Below are 22,957 nucleotides of genomic sequence, written 5' to 3' on the forward strand. Positions count from 1 at the left end.
TTTCCCACAACCACCATGGTAGGTCCTCTGTGAGATGTTATCATAGAACTCGTGTTTCTCAGTAGCAGTAGAATACGACATCTCTGTCAACAAATATAACTCTACATTACTTTAATTGCTTGCATGGAAGTCCGTCATATGTAAGTGCCGTGGAGCATTTAACAGGCCTTCTTCTAGGACATCTATTTCTGGTTTCTTTGATAGAACAGCACTCTTGTGAATATCATTGTCTTGCTTCTTTGCATGTTTTCCTTCTTCCTTGGGATGAATTCTGAGAGATGTAATTGATAGGGCAAAATGTACTGACACATTTTTAAGGTTTTAAACTTTTCTGTCAAAAGCTGTTGCTCTTGGCCGTTTGAAAAGGAAAGCAAATCCTTCCATTCCAGGGTTGAATTTCAACTCTTTTCCTGCAAACCTCATTGCTTTTTGGTTTAATTGTCATAAAATGCCAAGCACCACCAACAGGGCTATGTGAAGGTGCTCAGAGGCAGAAGGGCGTGGTTAGGCATGGCCTTGGCTAGATGGGGAAGCTGGGTGCTCGGGATCAGGGTAAGTGGGTGGGAATGTTGTGAGGACAGAGGCTGGACAGGGAAGCCCTGCAGGGCAGAGGCAGTGGCACGGCTGCAGTGCACGTGGCCATCTGTCTGGAGCAGAAGATGGAAACCAAGGAGTGGGTTGACACTTGGATGCGAGGCTTGAGTCAGGTAAATCCTGCCCTCGTTGTACTGTATAAAGGGAGCTTCTCCAGGCTTCCAGGATTCTCAGACCCTCCCAGTCCCTGTGGGGGGTCCAAGAGGCAGTTAATCGTGCCTCAGGCCCTCTGCTCTCCCTCCCTCTGTAAGACTCACTCTACTTTGCAGTGAGCTCTAGTGAAACCTCTATTCCTGCAGGACCTAATGGATGAGGACTCCAGAAAAGAAATCTGCTGAACACGAAGGGTCTGTCACACGAACTTGAGTCCCTTTCTCAGGTGTCCCACCCTTGCAGGCCAGCCTCCCAATTCCCAGCCAGCTCCACACTCCAGGCTTTTGCCCATTCAAAACCAAAATTGAAGGCATCTGTTCTACTCAGGCCCCCATCTCTGTTCAGAGTAATCTCCTCCCTCCCTCTGCTTTTGCCCTAAGTTCTCTTTTCAACTCACCTAACATCTAACTTGGCCCTGCAGCTGTGATCTTCAAAACCCTCTCTACCTGTTCCCTCCCAATCTATCCCTGACCAGCATGCCAGGAACAAGGAAGTCTCCTTGAAAGCTGCACTCCTTGCTGCTCTCCCCTGTCCTTCATCCTTCCACTTGACATCTCTGTCCATCTACCCATCTCTAGCTGCTGAAATCCCATTTATGTTTCCAGGTGCATCTCATACTCTGTCATCTTTAAGAAGTCTTCCCAGAAGCCCCACTGGATATTTTCATGATATATACTGTATTCACTGTCTAATGGAGATTGCACCAGAGGGTATTTAATTCCCTGAAGGCAAGGACTATAACCTATTCATCTTCCTTTCCTGGGTGGGGAGAACCACCATGCCTTGTACCAAGTATCGATGACATGGGTCCTGCCTCCATGAATGAATGGGCATTGGGAGAAAAGGAGCTGATGATGTGTGAATGGAGAAACCTAGTGAGGCAAAGTTTAATCCTCAGTGAAGCAGTGTTGGTGGCTCCAATAGCTCTCTTTAGGAAGACTTAAGACAGCATCCCAATCGGAAGGGGCTTGAAGCACTTTATAAAAGAGAGAGGCAAGAACATACGTCAAACTAGAAGAATGGAAGTGAGAGGAGAGAGGGCTGCAGAAAGGAGCAAGCCCTTCCGTCTCCTTGACCATCCTGCCAGTGCATGGGTTACCTCTCATTGCATTTAATACGATGGGTTGTTTTTGTATTGTGAGATATTTTCCTTAATTAAATGACATTGTGCTCTTTTTGAAAGAGAAAGTATTCAAGCAAGTGTCACTTCTATTTCTTGCAGGCAACTATGGTCCTGAGCTCCGCACACTTCTGGTTGGGATTATTTCTGGTTCCTACTGCCTGTTTGATCGAAGATGTGGCATGGAGAGCGTAAGTTTAAAAGTGAAGGGGGGACCCCCAAGTCTGACTTATCTGTCCCTGGAATTGTCTTTCCCATAAGCCCTGCCACAGGGTATGAGAATAAAAGGAATTTGGAAGAAATGGGTCTCCCGCCACCTGCCAGAGAAAGATATCTTTTAAAAAAAATTTTTAATTTAACTTGTGCTTCATCTTGATATCAAAATATAGACAACCATAAAAATAGAAAAATTAGCTGGCCATGGCGGCACATGCCTCTAGTCTCAGCTACTTAGGAGGCCAAGATGGGAAGATCACTCAAGCCCAAGAATTTGAGGCTGCAGTGAGCTATGGTCATGCCACTATACTCCAGCTTGGGCAACAGAGCAAGACCCTGTCTCTAAATAAAAATAAACAAACAGAAAAGAAAAACTGCAGACACAAAGGAACCCTGAGAGAAACTGTGAAGATCAATAGGGCCATTGCCTTATAAGGCAGAATTTCTAAGTACACACCCATTCCATCAGTTGAGAAAGTGTGACTCAAACTCATCTCTCTATATTGTAAACTCAGTGCTCAGTGATCACACATATGGCCTGGCTTCACTTCCCATGCTTAGAGGAAAGCTACGTGTAGGTAAGTCATTTCAAATTACCAGAATGAAGTATTCTTCATTTTTCCAACCAACTTTCAGTAAAATTCTTTCAAAGTGTTAGTTCACAGGTCTATGAGAAAACCAGTCACCAAAATGACATTAGCCCATACGTTAAATAGAAAATCATTCATATTCAATTTTTACATTTATGTTTTAAAATATGTCATTTTCAAGATATCATGTTACAACGTAAAAAGCAACTAAGTTCAGGGTCACGTAAATTTTAATTTTATCCATGAGCAAAAGGAGGGGCTGCTCCAAACAAAATATGACTGATTTTTGTTTTGGGGGGGCCAAATTCTCCTACAAATAGGTGCCAACTTCTTTGAAAATTGAGACTCTGTGCTCAGCTTTACTTTGGGCAAAACACAATTACTTTGGGACCCTGAGATAGAGAAGTGAGAGTTTAATCCAAACCTTCCAGAAAAAGACATCAGATTTCATTTTTATCTCTCCGTTCCTCTCACTCTCAGTGAGAATTTTTCTTGCCTGACAGTTAAGGATTATTTTTAAAAAGTCTTCATTTTGGCATTATCTTGACAACCAATGATACCTCATGCAGATCTAGATAGAGGGGGAAAGAATATTATAACATGGACTTTTGTGGGTTTTTTTTCCTATTCACTAAGTTTTTTAACTGTTAGAAAAAATAAATAATTCTAATTTTTTAAATTCTTTGATTTACCCTTACTTCCATTTTATTTAGTAAAACCATGTTCTGTAAATAGCAGAATCAGAATCCTCAGAAGTGAAAAGATTATAGCCAGAAAAGATATTTTCTTAATCTAATAGATTTATCATAAGAAAATATTCATTCTCTTATTTCCTCTTTCAGCCAATAGGCCCAATTGTGACACAATCTATCCCCGTGCTGAATTTGTTCAAAATTTTGTTTTGCAAAAATAAGTTTGTTTTAGGTAAATATAGGATAGTCTTGGCCACATCAGCTGGCTTTTTCTATTTCTAGTCATTGAAAACTAGTAACATGATTATAAATTAGTTTATTTAAATTCAGCTATCTCAAATTAGAGTCATGAAAAAAATTCTACTGAGACTGTGTATTTGCAGACTTGAGCAATAGTCTCTTTCTTCCATCTGAAAGAGAATGTTTATAGATTTCAAAATGTCTGTGCCTCTTTGTCCGTTTTCTGGCTCTTTTCCAGTGCGTTCTAAGTAATCATTCCCTGTCACCACAAAGCAAATTGTCTATTCCCTCTAACAGGACTTGTTTTTGGTTTCCCCGGCGCTATAAAATTAGCACCATTTACATTTTAACAAGGATAAATCAAATGACACTACTCCCAGCTTCACCATATGGAAAGAGTAAAATCACTTCCTTTCCAAGGAGCTTGCCAACCGGGTCAGAGCACATACTCTGCTGTGGAGGTGCTGGCGGGGCAAGCTCGTGAGGCTGAGGGTCACCCCTCTGCAGCAGGAGCACTCTGCCGCCCAGCACCTGGCACCACAGGCCCAGAACTCAGCATTTCCCAGAAACCAACAGCATTTCTGGGTTAAGCCAAGAAAGGTCCCTACTGAATCCCAAAGGCGCTTTCCAAAATGTATTTTTGTCTTGTTTTATTTGGGGGAGCAGGGAAAATAGCATATATTGGTTGTCACCTGGAATATTTGCCCAAAGCACATATATGCTCAATTTGTAATATTTATTTAATATCTAAACTACCCTCACCCCTCTCCTCAAAAACAAGAAATTTTTCAGTTTACTGGTGCATTTTCCCTCTGATCTTGAGGCCCATATTATGTCTCATATTATACTCTGAGCCCAAAATGTTTGTTTTTGAGGCAAGTCAATTCAGAGGCTTCTTACAAAAAGAGGAGGCATATTGTGAATCGCTTACCTCTGAGAAAGCTACAGTGTTTCACTGAGATTTCTCTTTCTAAATTATAGCTTTAGAAAACACTGTTAGCTTCTTCTTCCCATGCACTGAACAAAAAAATACTAATCTTGCTTGTCCCCAAAAACCATCATTGGATTTGAATTGGGGTTCCCAGAAGTGGTGAGCATTCATGAGTGGGCACAGGGGCAGCTGAAGACCCTGCCCTGTGATGGTAGCACATGGTGTTGCCTAGGGAGCTTCCACCGTGGTGCTGCGGGGCTCTCATCTTGCCTTGGGCCCATCTTAAGAATGTCTTGTTTTATTCTGAACTTTGGTGGTTATCACCCTCTTTTGAAAGGGCTTTTAGGCCAGGTGCAGTGGCTCAGGCCTGTAATCCCAACACTTTGGGAGAGAGAGGCAGGCAGATCACCTGAGGTCAGGAGTTTGAGACCAGCCCAGCCAACATGATGAAACCCCTCTCTACAAAAATACAAAAATTACCCGGTATGGTGCCTATAGTCCCAGCTACTCAGGAGGCTGAGGCAGGAGAATGGCATGAACCCAGAAGGTGGAGGTTGCAGTGAGCTGAGATCACGCCATTGCACTCCAGCCTGGGTGACAGAGCAGGACTCTGTATCAAAGGAAAAAAAAAAGGCTTTTAAATTCCAGCTTAAGGCAGGCCTGCCTTTCAAGTATATTTCTGTGAGCACTGAAGAAAGTGAGTTGCTCCATCTTTCTACATTTTCCCCATTTTTTTGCCCAGTTTCTCGCTTTCATTTCAGGACCTGAGCTGTTAAGAGTAAGGAAAGAGAACCAGAATGAGGTAATTCAGTCACTTTTTCCATGAAGTCTATTAGCTTTCTGGATGAAGATCCATTATTAGACTATCTTAAGTCAGATTTGGCACGCCATAAAATGCCTGCACTATTATCCTGCTAACCAAAATCTTCATGTGGGACAAAACTAACCTACCTGTTATTAAAATAATTGATTGATTATATGTGATACCTGGTTAACGAGTATTTTTATTAGAAGCACGAAGTTTAAATTGCCCAGAACTATTTTAATGTCCTTTGCTTATATTCATCCAAAGTGTTTACCGATGACAGCATGCTTAGGTAAGCTGCCACATACCGATTCTCATCTAGGTGAAATTTGTTAGTATTGCTTTATAAAAATAATATAAGTTCAAGGCCACTGAACACAGAGGAACCGATTTCCTTTTATCTAGATGTATCTCCTGTATTTTCCCATACATCTACAACAGTGCCCAATTCCAGAATGACTTCATTTCCTTATTATAATCCCAGATAGGCAGTTAAATGGAAGTAAGTGGTAATGAGCAATTTCTATATACAAATGGGCCTTGATTTCTTTTAACTTTCTAACTAATTTCTTTTGCAGCATGTTATATTTACACTTCCATCCACATTTAGAATTAAACGTTTCCTTTGACTTGCTATTCTTGCACACAAAGGAAAAGTTCAAGATCCTAAAACAATCTGTTTCTTTTAAAAGTCTCTGAGAGCCTGGAGACACCTTAGCATATCTGAAGACTCACAGATAGCTCTCACACTCATGAGTCAGTAGCCAGCACCCCCACTCTGTCTCTTCTGTGGTCATCTGGCCTCTCGATGTGGGGTTAGATGAAGCAAGGCCTGGACCACTGGGCAAGAAGCCATTTACAGATAAGGGGCTTATTCTGTCAGTGCTGTGACTCAGAACATGCCAAACCCCAGCTCCTGGTGAGACATAAGTGACAGGCCAGTGGCTAATGCTTAACGACTGACTTTATAACCTATACATATTAATTTTAGACCACTCACATGTAGCCTTTAGAAGAGGAGATTTTAGAATCAGTTTTTTTAATTCAGGCATTATTAGATAAAGGTGCTTGAGAACAGGGTTTTAAATTGCCAGCATCCCTTTACTCAGGTGCTATTAAATACATGCAGAAAGAGAAGTTGAATCATCCCCAGCATTGCAATTCAATGTTTTCCAACAGCAACAAAGTCCCCAGGCTAGCTCACAGGGGCTGGCCTAGTGGAAATAGTATCAAATTGCTGAGTAACTCTGGGATATGGGTGCAGTTTCATCCACCGAGGGCACACACAATGCCTGGGAGCATTGAGATGCTCACACCGTTGCCGTCTGAGGCCGTGTTGTGATTGAGTGAAAACCGTCAGCTTCCACAGTGGGTCGGGTTCTAGCCTAAGCTGTCGGCTCCCAGTGCTCAAGCTTCCTATTCCAGCCTCCCTCTTAGGAACCCCCTTTCCTCCCAGCCCGGGAAATAACAATGGGATCTGTTCTACCCCTGTGCAGGGGAAAGGGAGCGAGGGAGAGAGAGGGAGGATGATGGTGGAGAGAGGGATCCTGTAAGAACCAGCAATGCTCTTCATCTTTCTAGGACTCATGCAGGCCGGTGGCGCAGGGCAGGCAGGACAGGCACTCGGTGGCCTGGTTGTCAGTCTAGCCTCAGAAGCCCAGGAGATAAAAGACCACGTTTGTGGCCCCACATATTATATAATAACGAACAGGGTACATTTTAACATCCTTTCTAGCAAACTGTTAGACGTTTGCTCATTTACTGTTTAAATTAAAATTCCACAGGCTGTGCTTTGAACTGCAGTATTTTATCAATCCTCAGTCTCGGGACACTGTTTGAGGGAATTAAGGTATTATGTGTTAAAGCCTGTGTGGCTTTCCCTTGTTTACTTTGGGGGAAAGGATGACAGGGGCACATACAGTATCTCAGTGCTAATACTCCATTATAGATTAACTCAGAGTGTCGGGAGATGACTCACATTATCTTAACAGGCTTTCTTTCCTTGAAGGTGGAAGGTAGGCGGGGTGGTACAGGATTCTGCAGGAAGGGCCCACATCTTCACAATGTTCCCATGACATTGTTGTCATTTCTGGGCAAAGGTGCTCCGTTTTCATTCTCATTCTATCTTTGGGTCCTGGTACCTAGCAGGATCATCGCGTGTATTTATATTGAAATTAAACCAATGCAAAGCTTTTCAATCTGCTGTGTTGCTAATTTATGAGCCTTTTCTCTTTACAGTTTTTTTCTCTTATGCAACCCATATCTTGTTAAATGTCTTTTTGCCTAGGCTGTTGCCAACTAGTAGCTCAGTTTTAACTTTGTTTAGTTTCCATTTTATAAAGACTCTGAGATCAGCCAATTATTTGAACATTGTGAGGTATTCATCTTAGTTTCATTAGTAAAAGCGTACAGGGAACTCTTCAAGAAGAGTGGGCTGTCCAGGCTACAGGTTATATCATAAGTTGTATTATGCCACTGAGGCCTGGGTGTGTGGACTTCAGTGGTGAGTTGAAGTCCACACACCCAGGCCTCAGTGGCATAATACTGAGGAAGATGGGAAACCTGCACTCGGGATTTCTGTTGACTCCACATTTCAGGCCAAGTGTTTTGCATCCAGACCATGCACTCTAGCATCCTAAGCCCCACAGATGCTATGGCAGTGGCTCTTTTCATACTAAAGAGGGAGGGAGGAAACTTACTAACCCCTGGACTCTCTGACTGTAGTTGAGGTCCTTGGACCAGAGAACCAGTGCCTGTTCACTAAGGTGAGGATTTTAAGAGTCTTCTGGGTTTTCAGATCCTGCCAAGAGATGCTTTAGAGGTGGACCGTGGGTCTTCATGAACCCCACCCAGTCTCTGAGTGACTGGGCCCCTCAGCAGACATTCAGTTCTTTGCAGGGTGGGGTGACTCTTGATGTGCACGGTTGGGGTCTGGACTGCAGCACTCAGGATGCTTCCAGGCTGTGGAGATGGAATCCATGTCATGCACAGAAACTGAATGCTCCACCATTTCCCAAGCCTCGGCCTCCACCAAAGGCCCTTTGGCTGTGGCCTGAGAAGGGAGCGGCCTGTCTTTCCCAGCTGTATCAAGTCCCTGTGCCATGCGTTGTTTTTTGTTTTTGTTTTTGTTTTTATCTTTTCCTCATGATACAGAGCCAAGCACACCTGCAAAAAGACATTGCTGGAGGAGGTGCAGGAACTGGAAACCAAGTCTCGAGTCCTGGGAAAAGCGGTGCTGCGGGATAGCAATGGAAAGAGGTGGGGAGCTCCATCCCGGTCCACACAGAACACAGGTTCTCCCATCCCTTGGCCCTTCCTCCCTCCTGTATTTCTTTTTCTCATGGTGGTTTTCAGTGGGAGCACAGTATGCTCAGGTGTAAGCATTTTGGTTATTCTCAGATTTAAATCGCACTCTCAGTGACCACATGAAGTCCAAATCTCTGGAAGTCTCCAGGTAAGACTGGGGGGTTTATTGGGCTTAGAGGTGAGCAAAACAACCCATGTGCAGAAAATCAACATCGTGGCAGTATTATCTTAAGGTGGAAGAGGCCAGAGTTAGCAGCATTGCCACAGAGGAGTTAAAGCCAGGCCTTTGGATTTCAAACCCAAATATTGTACCCAAGGATGAGTGTCACCTGTGAAGGTTTGATGTGAAATAACGCATGCTGTTACTTGTGCAAACCTTGTTACATTCCACTTCAGCATATCCAAATGAGGGAGCGTTTTGAATGTGAACATTTTCAGCTGGGGGTGAGAGGGATCGTGTGAACTCCTGGAGCAGACACGCTGCTTGTTCTCCTAATTCCTCCTGAACAGGAGCCTGCTCTTCACCACATGTAACAGCTGGGCCTGGTCGCAGTTTTTGTTTCATTACAAGATGGTAAAATGTTGTTAGAGTGCACTCTGTTAAAATCTATGTACCATCAAGGGAAATTTCTCTGAGCCTGAGAACAATTTGCAGGGTACTAGAACGCCATTGCTGTATTAAGCACGTTCTGAGTACAACTCTCTTACAAATGCTTAGAAGGCAATCAGTAACTAACTGCTAATGCAACAAGCATCAAGAAGGCAAATGCTGGCAGAGATCTCCACTTTGTATTTTGTTTTATATTGTGTTTATTTGTACCATCTTTTAGAGCAATGCAAACAAAGCAAGTTTTTGTTAAAGAAAGAAAATGCAAACATTTTGAGAGGCTTTCAAAAGACAGTTTCAAAGAGATTTTAGGAAAGGGATGATGGCATATAGTTGAAGTTGTGGTTTTGGATTTATTTATGAGTTATCTTTTAGTAAGTTTATTAAGCATTCATTTTATAGCAGCTATGCTAGTCACTGTAAAAAATCAGCAGTTGGGCCAGGTGCAGTAGCTCACACCTGTAATCCCAGCACTTAGGGGGCTGAGGCAGGCGGATGATGAGGTCAGGAGATCGAGACCATCCTGGCTAACACGGTGAAACCCCATCTGTACTAAAATACAAAAAATTAGCTGGGCATGATGGTACATGCCTATAGTCCCAGCTACTCTGGAGGCTGAGGCAGGAGAATCGCTTGAACCTGGGTGGCAGAGGTTGCAGTGAGCCAAGATCACACCACCACACTCCAGCCTGGGCCACAGAGCAAGACTGTCTCAAAAAAAAAAAAAAAATATATATATATATATATATATATATATGTCAACAAGACAAAAAGCACTGTCTTCCATAATCTTAAATTTGTGAATACATGGGGATGGGGGCTGATTTTTACCTCAGGTGTACATATAACGGCTATGAGTGGCTGAGGCTTGCACAGGGCTGTTCCATCTGTCAGACAGCTGAGGCACAGGTCTCGGTACCTATTAGTTTCAGGGACCTACCATGCTCTTTGAGACCTGAAGAAAAAAAATATATATATATATTCATAGGTCCAAAACTTAGGGAGCAGGAAATCCCTACATAATGAAATTAATAAATGTTTAAAACCCCATACAATGCATATCAGTCTTAATAGCTGTTAAGTTTAGTAAGCACAGTAAGTTTATTATACTTAGAAACAACTTACAGGTTCTTATATCTCAAGTATACACAATGATTGCAGAGGGGGAATAAGTAATTTCTAAGTATAATGAGAATTTCAGAGCAAAATTCTAAAATTCCTTTCAAACATTTTACAGGGAAATATGACATATAATGTGGTATGAGAATGTGCTCCAGCATGTTTGTTCTGATGTGGGGAGGGGTCATCTGGCTGGATTGATCAAGAAAGGCTTCATGTTGGAGGTGGAGGAAACGCAGGCCTTTAAGGATGGGAGGGACTTGACTGGGCAGAACTGCTGAGAGTCTGATTTGGGCAGAGGGAGCGGCTCACACCCAGGCCCAGGTCCAACACTGTGTGTAGGGACCAACCACTCAGTTTGGAGGGCCATGTGCATTTCACAGAGATATGGAACCTGTGTTTGAAATCAAGCTTTGCCACCTACCAGTGAGGCGTTATGCAGGATATTTCATAGGATGAGATTGTCTCTTCATCTGTCGTAGAAGAAGGCTAATACTTTTTTTGGGGGGTTAGGGTTCGTGAAACATGTACAACACAGCATATTGCCTGACCCATCTTGGGAGCACAAAGTGTCCTTTGCTCATCTGCACTTTGGCTGGAGGACCATGAGCTCTCAATTTTGAATTGTATTGAAAGGAGTCATGGGCTGTCAGCCTTGAAAGAGTATGTGAGCCCATGTTTGCTTGTTGATGATAAAATGAATGTCATTTTAAAAAATTCACTTATCCTGTTCAAAATTCACTTTTAAATGTTCAAATGGATATCAGAAAATAAGAGTTTCAACATGGTTTCCTGCCTTCTACATTGAAAAGTCTATTTTCTGGTCCCTTGTAAATTTCACTTTGTAGTTCATATGATGGGGTGTGTGTGTGTGTGTGTGTGTGTTTGTGTGCCCACGCGCATGGGCGGGTGTGCGTGCCCCCACTTGGTTGCACCATTTTCCTTTTCTTCTAGTCCCAGCATCTTGCTTCACTTTGGAATTCCTAGCCAGAACATAGTTTTAGGGGCTCATCCTCAGTGCCCCCCTCCCATTTGTTTTTCTCACTCCTAATTGCTCACAGATTTTCTGGGTGGTCCATCTGCAGACTAGATAATGGTGGCGTGCTGCTCTCTGCAGAGACTGTGCTGTCCTGCTTGGCCTCCTGAGCTGCCTCACAATTGTTCTTTTATCACCTTTGTTTTCTTATTTCACACCTGCTTAGATTCCTGAGGGGTGGAGGGTAGAGACTTCTTCAGCTCGGTCCTCCTTTCTAAAGATCTTATAGACCCCCACCTCTGTGAGGGGTCCTGAGTGTTTTTGTCTCTTCTCACCCCTCCCTGTTCCTTCTTTCCTACCCCTATCTGATCTGTTAGCTGATTTGTGTGTCTCTCTAGCTGTTAACCACACAGGAAGCTCTGTCAATATTTGCTGACCGACTGGCTGGCAATACCGAAGTCTAGTGAGGTGGTGGTGAGTAAAGGGTGGTGACTTCAGCGCCGGATGAGCTGACACACTGGTGCCTGGTGTGTCAGCTCGTGCTGTAAGTGGCCACAGACAGATGCCAGCAGTCACCGAGCCTCTTGGAAGGGGGCAGTTTATCTCATTGCTTAAGAGTACAGCTAACATAGGTTCACACATGGAGAGGCATTTGCAATGTAAGATTAGCAAATCCTATCCTTGCAAAGATGCACAGGCCAGGAGCCTGTCCTCCCTGAAGCCCACTGCCTCTCTTGCCTTCCTGTGCCAGCCAAGCTTGGGCATCCCCGGGGTCCTCAGCATCCCTGACCCCAGGGGCTTACTCAGTTCAGTCCTGACAGCATTGCCTAGGGCCCCTTAAAGGTGATTCTGCCAGGTCATAAAACCCAGGTCCAAGTCACCGGCAAATATTCTAACAGTTTTTCTCAGGAATGTAATCATAGAAAGTAGAACAAAAAAATCTTTATGCATTAATCTTTTTAGAAAACCCTCTTGTGCCAAAATTTACAATTGCAATTTTGAAATGGTAGCCAGGGAGTCTAAGTTTCTCTCTGTGCCTTTTATTCATTCAATAAAATATTTTCATCTAACATTTTATTGGACTTGTCTAAGCCCCATCCATACTTTTACACTGTTTTGATAAAGTTAAATTTTCATGATCATGCTTCTGCACTTTCTCATTAGTAAATCTTGTCTTCAAAAATCAACCTGTGGAATTGACACTTTAATAAGCCTGTGCTCATTAAGAAGCAGATAACGAGAAAGGGTGAGATCAGGGAATTAGATATCCAGAAAGGAGAGGGAAGAAAATGCTTTAGGGAGTGAATACAAACGTTTGTCTTGATTTTAGTTTGTTCTTGAAGGAGTGCTTTTAACGATGTGGTGTTTATGCACCTTATAGACACTGGACACGTGTGACCGTTTGGGTTGATCAGAATCCCTCTTCCCAAACTGCCTTCCCAGTAATCCCTGCCTGGGGAAGCAGGAGCCCCTGTACCGCACGTGCAATGGCAACCATGCATATCGTTATTTTGTTTGTCTAAAATTGAGGAGCTAAATGGAAGAAAATTCCTTGTTTTTTTTTAATGTCTTGGTAATATCTTTCCCTTCTTTATTCCTAAAGTGTAACTCATGCAAATTTTACTTCCTGGTGAAAGAAAATCTACGTGTGGCCACTCACCTTTATAGATATAGCATAAACCAATGACTCAAATGGCACGGAAGATGACAGACTTTTTTTCCTTAACTTTTTTTGGAATGAGATAAGCGGTTACCCTGTAATATTTTAGGTATAATGGCAAGCAAGAAAAAGAAGGGGGACTATATGTGTTGAAAACATCTAGTTTTTGAGTTTTGTGTAGCCTGAATAAACAAGGAGACTTTGTTCTATTTCTTTTTTTATTATTTTTTCCTTTCAAACGAGTTGGTTTAATTTCAGGTGATACAAAGTTTAGGGTAGAACGAGGACCAAAGAGCAGACTCTGGCAAGATTCTGAGCTGGTTTGACTTTAAATTTACAGTTACGGTAGGAATGACTGAGTGAAGATAAGCCACTCTAAGACTTTTTTTTTTTTTTTTACAAAAGTTTATTCTTCAATGTACAGCAGCTCTAAGACAACACTTAATTCCAGCTATAGGTGGCAAAAGATGCTATGGCAGGGAATACAATGTTTAAATACAGATAAAATAAAGGCTCACCATCTCCTCAGGGACAAGGAACAGCCTACTTTTTGCCAGATTTCTTAATTCCACCTGTGGCCAGGGCCCCCCTCCCTGAGGCCTTCGTTTTAGCTCCTAGAGTTTCTTCTGCTCTTCTTTTTGTTTCTGCTTGAAAGCCTGATCTTCCTCCTTCATCTACTTGGCCGCTTCTTGGGCTTTTCAGGCTTCTTCTTGCCAGCTTCACGGGCGGACAGGGCACCTGCCGCCCCTTTCCCCGACCTAGTTCTATTTCTAGATCGCCTTTCACTCTGTTCATCCCAGTTGGTGGGAGCGGGGTGGGGTGGGAGGGAAAGTGGGCCCAGGGCTGATTTTCTCCATTGTCAAGGGCAAGCAGACCCTGTTGCTGCCCCGCCTTTGCCAGGAAAGCAGTGGATTCTCTTTCCTTTAAGTGCTTTCCCTGGGTGTAGCTTCTGCTGTGACTTGGGTGAGGGTAGCTGTGTGGCTGGTCTTAAACCTTCTGGCGGGCTGTTGCCTCCTCTCCCTTCGGTTTTATGTTCTGTGAACATCTGTGCATGGCCCTGTGACCCAAGGTAATCTGGATGGGCCCATCACAGCCATGGAATTCAGGAGGGAAACCTGACTCTCTCCTTGGCCCGGGCTCCTCAGATGCTTGCTCTGTGTCTTTCATTTCATCCATGCTGCCTCTAAACAGGCAGGGCCCTGGTCACAGCCTCAGACAGGTGGCCTGGGATCTGAATGGAGCTCTCTCGGTGGAAAAATAGGGACAGAGCCTGAACCACAGCAGCAAGATTTTCTTTTCTTTTTTTTTTTTTTTTTTGAGACGGAGTTTCGCTCTTGTTACCCAGGCTGGAGTGCAATGGCGCAATCTCGGCTCACCGCAACCTCCGCCTCCTGGGTTCAGGCAATTCTCCTGCCTCAGCCTCCTGAGTAGCTGGGATTACAGGCACGCTCCACCATGCCCAGCTAACTTTTTTATTTTTAGTAGAGACGGGGTTTCACCATGTTGACCAGGATGGTCTCGATCTCTTGACCTCGTGATCCACCCGCCTCGGCCTCCCAAAGTGCTGGTATTACAGGCTTGAGCCACCGCGCCCGGCCTAAGATTTTCTTTTTTTTTTTTTTTGAGACAGAGTTTCGCTGTTGTTACCCAGACTGGAGTGCAATGGCACGATCTCGGCTCACCGAAACCTCCGCTTTCTGGGTTCAAGCAATTCTCCTGCCTCAGCCTCCCGAGTAGCTGGGACTATAGGCGCGCACCACCAGGCCCAGCTAATTTTTGTACTTTTAATAGAGACGGGGTTTCACCCTGTTGACCAGGATAGTCTCGATCTTTTGACCTTGTGATCCACCTGCCTTGGCCTCCCAAAGTGCTGGGATCATAGGTGTAAGCCACCACGCCCGGCCCGTTCAAACAAACCAAAGATTGTTCCTCCACTCCAGGCAGTGCTCTCAAGTGCTCCTTTGAAAACCAGTCATATTAACAAACACAAACTCCCCAGTTCATTCTGAGTGACTTCTCAACTCGGAAATACCTGTCCTGCTTTGATCTTTAACGGAAATCCTTTGATCTTTAAAGCAGCATTGAAAAAGCTGTTTGGTATCATCACACCTCTGAGTCAAAGTCAGCCCCACTGCCAGGCTGAGCTTGACACTGAGCAAGCCTGAGGCAGGAGCTACGCAGGCCTTTTGCCCAGGACTCCCACATGGATTGTGTGGCTTCAGAAAACCGGTTTTCTCACAGTACTGGTGTTGGCAGCGCACATGTGGTGTCTTCCTTTTGCTTTCGTCCTGCCTCTCCCACACTTTTCTCCTAAAATATCTACTACTGGCTTTTTACTAGCCAAAGGATAGGAAATTATGGCGTCATTTCAGCAAACCGCTCCAGGCCAGGTGGCAAATGTCTGCTTCCAGCACCTGGTTGAGATTTATTTTACTTGAGCTGCATTCTTTCCATGGCTCCGCCGGGAAGCAGAGGAACGAGTGCAGACAGAGGAGACAGACGACCTGAGCTGTGTGGCCTGGGCTGAGTTATTAACTTCTCTGAACTTCAGTTTTCTCATCATACATTCGCTCTGAGGTTTAAATGAATGATGCAAATTACATCTGTAACATATGTAGACGTTCAGAAAATGTCCCTAACTGAAAAGCCGTTAACAAGTACATTTCACTGGCCGTGTTTACTGTCTAACATGTAAGCCTGGGGAAGAGGTGAATGCAGCAGGCTCTCCAACTTGCATCATCGAGGCACGCCTTCTAGTCTGAGGTAAAAGGCAGAAATCGAGCAGAATCGTAGGCACGTGGGAGTGGTGTGGACGAACGGTCACAGTGAATGTTGGATCGGGGTGTGCTGGGGACTCTAGCAAGTTCTGAATGTTGGTGGTCTCCTTGAGTCAGCCTTTGGATTATGGCTTCAAGGAGCTCTTCTTTGTGAAGAGGACATTGTACCCAGCCCAGGCTGTCCCTTCTGCCCCAGGGTTTCCCACTGGCCTGCCCCTGTCCATCTGAGCTGTGGTCTGTCTGTACCATCTGTACCGGCCCTCATCACTCCTCCCCAGAAGCAGCCCTTCCTTCAGAGGCTCCTGCCCCATCGGGATGAATTGTTCCCACACTGCAGACTCCGTCTCTGTGTCCGCACTGTCCCCTCATGGCCTGCGCATCCCTGGGTGCCAGGTCTCAGCGTCTTCCCAGCATCTGCGCAGTCCTCCTCCTTGGCCCCCTGCTGTGGTGCCTGTCCCTCTTCACCCACCTTCCTGCAGCTGAAGACATCCTTTGTGAAGCACAGCGTCACCTTATCAGCTTCTGCCCTCAGCCCACCACCTGCTGAGCCAGTGCAGACCAGAGCCACAGTGACTCCTGCCTCTGCCCTCTTCCTACATGTACGAACCTCCGCCTCATCCTCCTCTGTCCTCCCCACGCTGTGCCCTTCTGTGGCTGACGCTACCCTTGGCCCTTCTTGATTGACTGGTTTTATACAGCGGGGTCACACTGTGTCCCAGGCGCTAGGCCACGCGCCACACGTCAGCTACTCAGGTAGCAGGACAGGCCCTGTCCTGGAAGGACTTGCAGCATTTGTTCAAACGCCCCCCACCTCCAGACACACTCTCAATGTCACTGACTTCCCTGCTGCGCTGATGGCAGCCTGGGCTTCCCTCAAAACACTCCTTTTAAAAGTTGTAGTTTCGTTATTCAAATATTCAAGCATACACAGTAGCAGGGAGATGAGCACAATGAGCTCGTATGAAGTCATTGCCCAGATCCATTCAAGATTCCGCCAGAACCGCTTCATCTCGCCCCTTCTGCTCGGAATCTTTCTTTGCTGAAACATAAAGCAAATCCCGGGCATCACGATGGTCCACCTACGCTTTTCGGGGCCTCTCTAAGTATTCCTCGAGAGTTTATAACACCTGTGATACACAGCTGCTTGTTTGTGTTATTAAATATAAATATTGTAACTCCAGTCCCCATGATCACATCCAACAAGTGAATAATAATTCCTTGGTATCAGTCAAACACTCAGCCCACTCTGGGTGCCTCAGCCCTGCCTTTTTAGGATTGGTCAGTTTGTGTTAGGGTCTGGGCAAGGTTCACACATAACATTTGGTTTCTGTGTTTCTCAAGTCTCAAACATTCTCTGAAGGATGCTTCCTTGGTGGTTTTTTGTTTGTTTATTTTTGTGTTTTTGGCTTTTTTGTTTTTTTAAGATCCAGTTCCTATTATGTTGCCCCCACTGGGCTTGAATTCCTGGGCTCACTCCATCTTCCTGCCTCAGCCTCCTGAGCAGCTGGGATTGCAGGGGTCTGCCACCACACCCAGACCTGCCTTCTTGGTTTTTAGTGCCACAGACTTAGACATTATGCTCCACTTCATTTTTTATCATAACACTGATCCTCGCATGCAGGAAATCAAAGTTTTCTCATGTGCAGAAAAGGGGATGAGGCCTCAGAGAGATGGAGTCACCTCTGCTCAGTGTCACCCAACTAAAGACAGAGGCAAACCCACATCTTTTTCTTCCGGCCTCTTTCCACCAAGCCAAGATATGGAGAGCCACTCAAATGCTTGCATTTGCAATTTTACCTTTATTAGAGAGACTAGAAACCCAGAGAGACCAGGAGGGGTGCTTGCCTTCAAGCAGAGTCTGATGAAAAGGGTCACAGTCTGCCGTCTGGTGAAGCTGCGAGCAGAACCCAAGGAAGCTAGAGAATAGTAGTTGCATGTTGTTGCCTTTTAGACCCCTTCATGCAGAAAGAACACAGACCACAAAAATGTGGGAGAGGCAGGACAAAGGCAAAAGGAAGACACACCACATGTGCAGAGAAATCATATCCTCCTCCCAAGAAATGCAGAAGCCAAACCAGCAGACAAATTCAGAGCAAATAAAGACAAAGGAGTGCATGAAAGCAGCTCATGTTTTTGTTTGTTTCTTGTTTTTTTGAGACGGAGTCTTACTCCATCACCCAGACTGGAGTGCAATGGTGAGATCTCAGCTCACTGCAATCTCCACCTCCCAGGTTCAAGCAGTCATCTGCCTCAGCCTCCCAAGTAGCTGAGATTACAGGCCCCTGCCACCACGCCCTGCTAATTTTTGTATTTTTAGTAGAGACAGGGTTTTACCATCTTGGCCAGGCTGATCTTGAACTGCTGACCTCAGGTGGACCTGCCTTGGCCTCCCAAAGTGCTGGGATTACAGGCATGAGCCAACGTGCCAGGCCACGGCTCACATTTTGATATGGCTCAAGAAAGAGAAGCCTGGCTGAAGAAGCCAGTTTCCACCCACCGTCACCTTCATGGAGTCTAAGATGGTCTAGGAAATAAATTAATTGAATGCATATAATCTTGTAGAACAAAGAACCTTGGGCAGAGCCTAAAGCCGTCAACATTTTAGTTGAGACAACAGGGACACTTCTTAGGAGAACAGTTGGAGGGCCACAGGGCTCCTAGGCAAGGCCAGTTAAAGCTCTGCCTTGCCGACAAATACTCACGACAGGTGAGGAAATAGATTAGTGGAACAAAGGGAGTGAATGGGGCAGGAAATGACAGAAAGGCTGCCCGAATGACCCAGCCGGGCTTCTGGGGACTGTTTGCATCCCGGGCACAGGAAGGAGAGGAGGAGGAAAATAAACTCTTCAGGAAGTAAAACACCTCATTAGCATTTAGTTAATGCCTAAGCTGCCTGTGTCAACTAAAAATAATTGATTCTCTGTTATTTTAAGAATGTTAAATTCCAAGAGCCTGTTGTTGTGATTGTTGGTATGGACTGACTTTAATAATTTAAATTTTTTAATTAAATACCAGATGTCATTTATTACTAAGCATCTTGTTTACCTTTAAAACTTTACTGTAGCTGTATCAGCAGTCCAGTCAGGAGCTTAGCTGCTTGCCCAGTGCTGTGATGAAGAAGTGCAGCATCTCTAGGAAATGCCTGGAGAGAAAATGGAAAGAAAAATGCTTGTGATGGAGGGAGGTGAGCGGGGAGGAACCATCCGTGTCAGTGGTTTGCTGGTAACACGGCCCCAGACTGTATTTCCAGGATGACTTGAATACACTTCCTTTTTTGAATTATGACTTAAATTAGTTCCATGTCAACTTTCTCTATTTGCCAACAAGACATTTTTTTCAAGAACCATTTTTGCTGATGAATTTATTGTCACTGGTGCTGACAGCTCACTGTATCCCTTTTAAAGTAGTAACGAATATTTTAATCCTTTCTGGGGGAGATTAGTTTTATTTAACCAACTTGAGCAGCAACAGAAACATTTAAAGGTAGATTTGCCACACACAAAAAAATAGCTTTTCACTGTATAGGTCACGTGATTTGAATAGGGATATTATACATTCCAGGCAGGGATTAGTTCTGGAGGTTCTGAGATGGCTTTGCTAATCACTTTTCTCCTGCATTATCATTGAGTTGTTTGCTTTTCCCTCGGCTTCCCGTTTTGCCTACCTCCAACTGTGGCTGATCTCTGAGAGTAAGACATTCCAGCCTGAAAACAAACAGGCAGGTACACCCATGCTGAAATTGAGTTACAATTTAGATGGTATCTGTGAATAACCGGACTCTACTGTTCATTTCTCAATGAGCCTCTCAAAGGCATAGAGAAGCATAGACTTCCAGGCACCCCGGCCTTCAGGGGTGAAGTGACTTTGTAGCGCATCTGAGAGAACTGCTGGATCCCTGGGACGTACCAGACTGTTAGAGTGGAAAAGAAGCCTAAGGAGAGATGCCGGGTGTTTTTCATTCCTTTCCAGGTGGCTGCTTTTGCACACTACAACACAGAGCGTGCCCTCCCAGCTCCCTGACACGGTCTCTGTTGTAAGGTACACTAGTTCTGTATCTATAGCTGGCACTTGGAAAGCCAGTCAAGGTCCAGTTAGGTCACGGGTGAATGATATCATGTGCCTGAGACGAACTTGGAGAATATGTAAAAGTTACCACTAAGACATGGTCATTGTAGCAGGAATCACTACAGTTAGCAATAGAGTTGTTGGCTTTTTGGAAACATTTCTCTATTAATAGGAGCAGGAAAAAAAAGATCTTCTTGGGTTTAAAAAACATGGCATGGGTCTCATGCTAGTATGCATAAAAGGAAATGCTTCTGTAGACCAGGACACGCGAATGACTATCGTAGAGCCTGGATTGTTAGTGAGTCCGTGAGGCCCAGTTAAGTCTTCCTTTTCTAATAGGGCAGTGATAATATGATTATTCAGTGTTTATTCTCTGTCTCTGGCAATTAGGATTGGCTCAAGGCCCCTTAGGTGGTGGTAATTGGGACTTCACAGTTACTAATGAGTAAACATGTTGGCCTCATAGCAAATAGAATCAGTGGTTGGCCTAATCTGGGGTGAGTCATTTATGTATCCATGCAACAGACATTTATTAAAAACTGAGGAAGTGCCAGGCCAGACTGCGGACTAGAATAAGAGAGGGAATTCCTACTGCGTTAGAGCTTGCCTGGTGGTGGGAGAGAGTGAGTAGTGACTGTTGGAGGAAAATGAAGCAGAGGACATGGTGGGGAGTGAAAGGCTGGGCTGGAGCAGTCAGGGAAGCCTCCTAAGATGACCAGTGTCTGGGAAGAAAAAAGTAGTGTCTTTTCCTCATCCGTTACAAGGCTCATGGCTGACACTCCTGTAACAACAGTCAGATTAATCAGAGAAAAGCATAGTAGACTTATTTGTCAAAGTTTTATATGACATGGGAACCTTCAGAAATGACCCAAAGACCCAGGGAAAACTGTATGTATTTTTATGCCAATGAAGAACAGACAGTTATGTAAAAATGTGATTGGACAGACAAAGAGAGGGTAATTTATCAAGTGTGGGGAACTCAGCAAGGCCTGTCTGTTGGGACTCTGGGCTTCTCTATGCAGTCTTCCTTCATGCTCGGTGTGGGGCAAGACCGCTCTGGAACGCAGGTCTTATAGCCTTCTCTCGGGGAAGGAAGGTCAGGGAGCTCCTTCATGACCTTGCCTCCCATTGTAGGGTGGATCAGAGCAACTTTCTTGCTTCTGACCTCTCAATCTCCTTCAGTTCACAGTGCTCAGGTTCGTGTTTTCTGAGCCATGACAACATTGAAACCGAGACCTAAACAGGCAGTCAACCAACAGGAGATCTAGGGAAGGAGCGTTCTAGACACCAAAATTTGGTAGGGAGGCCTGCAGAGGGAGTGGGAGGGATGCTTGGTGTGACCAGTGCCTGGGAAATGATTGACAAAATCATCTAAGAGATCTAAGAGGCAGCAGGAGCCAGATCACACAAGCCTTTGTGAGCAAGGCCCTAGGGTAGCCACCGGAAAACATTTCCATGGGAGGACTTTAAGCAAAGGACATCCATGACACACATTTTTAGAAAGTGTGATCACCATACCACTTAAAAGCCATAGAATCCCATTCTCAAATTTAAAAATTAAGTAAAAACTCTAGCCAGGCACAGAGGCACGCACCTGTATTCTCAGCTACTCAAGAGGCTGAGGCAGAAGGATCACTTGAGTCCAGGACTTTACGGCTGCAGTGAGCTATGATTACACCTGTGAACAGCGACTGCACTCCACTAGCCTGGGCAACATAGCAAGACCTGGTTTCTAAAAATAAAAAGTTAAGTAAACCTCAATACTATGTATAAAACATACATAAAATATAAAATATTGGTGTGAATTTATGATACATGTTCAAATTAAGACGTATTATTTTAAAGTCAAGTAGCAGTAGCAGTGACGGGATTTTTCAAAATGACAACAATTTGAAGTGAGTATTACAGAAGCCAGTTTGCCTTGTACCATCTCTGCATCTAGTTTACTTTTGTTTTCTTTTGGATTGTATTGTAATCTTATGGATAAAGACTGGTTGCCACATTTGTGTTTTCTGTGACCTCACACTGTTTCTCATTTTTGTTCTTCGCTATAGTTAACTGTTGCTTAAATGCACAAGTCATGTAAAGAAGGAACCAACAGTTTGCTCACACACTCTTTGAAATCGAAATAGCATCATGTGATGATTGATTGTTCTCTCCTTATGTAACTGACTTATGCAGACAGGAACATGCATCAGGTCATGCACTTTGTGAGAATAACCTAATTGCCAGTATTATTTTATATAAATGGACACGTAAGAATGCTTGTTTGAAAAACAGCAATATGTAATTACAATTACTAATTACTAATCAATGACCTATTTGTAAGATCGAAAATAAGAACCTTTATTTAATCTAAGATCCTGACAGAAGCAAGTTAACTTGAAAACATCTATGGATTTCAATATATTAAGATTTTATATGTATTATATGAAGCAATATGTTCATATGTTCTTATGAAATATTTTTTAAATGTTCAATGTATAAAAAATGCAATTTAAAAACCAGTGGCTGAAAGAATAGTAAACCGCACTGTAACCCTAAAAGCTTGAATTAACTTTATATTTCAATGTAGTCACAAAGTCCGGATGCATACATTCCTCAAAAACTGTGAAGTCTTTGGTAAGAATAGACATTTTTGAGAGAGTAAGGCACATTTAATTATTTAATATTATATATTTAATTTAGGGGCATAAAGTGAATAATTTAAAATTTTAATAATTATAAAGGTATAATTTAAACAAGAGTTTTATATGTGCTCACTGAATTTACTGATAAATACAACTTTTCATGACTAGTGAAATCAAACATTTTTAGTTCTCCCATGTTTATTTTTTTGGCCAGTTCATCAGAAATACTCAAGAATTTTAGATAGGAGAAATTTTAGATTCTTAGGGTATTTCTGGAGTGATGGTTGTTTTGCTTCTCAAAGCATTGACCTGTTGCCCAGACCTTTTGCCCTTCTTGCTCTGTCTTACCTATTCAGAAAACACTTGCTTTTGAAAAAAGAACTGAGGACAGGAACTGGCGGAATCCACTTTTGTCATATGGAACTTTGGGCTTATTGTCTAAGCTATCATCTTTTCACCATCCTCACAAATCTGTT

General features: G+C 43.9%; 1 protein-coding gene across 6 annotated transcripts in view; it reads left to right on the forward strand.

The window, feature by feature from the left end:
- ATP8A2 (ATPase phospholipid transporting 8A2) overlaps window positions 1–22,957 on the forward strand; it is a 660,345-nt gene that overhangs the window by 595,605 nt on the left and 41,783 nt on the right. For all 6 annotated transcript variants that reach the window (XM_035302377.3, XM_078375201.1, XM_078375203.1 and 3 more), the window contains 2 exons: window positions 1,970–2,058; window positions 8,495–8,599. In XM_035302377.3, coding sequence (XP_035158268.1) covers window positions 1,970–2,058; window positions 8,495–8,599 — 194 coding nt within the window. The remainder of the gene's footprint in view (window positions 1–1,969; window positions 2,059–8,494; window positions 8,600–22,957) is intronic.

Source organism: Callithrix jacchus, chromosome 5 (genome assembly GCF_049354715.1).
Source record: "Callithrix jacchus isolate 240 chromosome 5, calJac240_pri, whole genome shotgun sequence".
Taxonomy (NCBI): domain Eukaryota; kingdom Metazoa; phylum Chordata; class Mammalia; order Primates; family Cebidae; genus Callithrix; species Callithrix jacchus.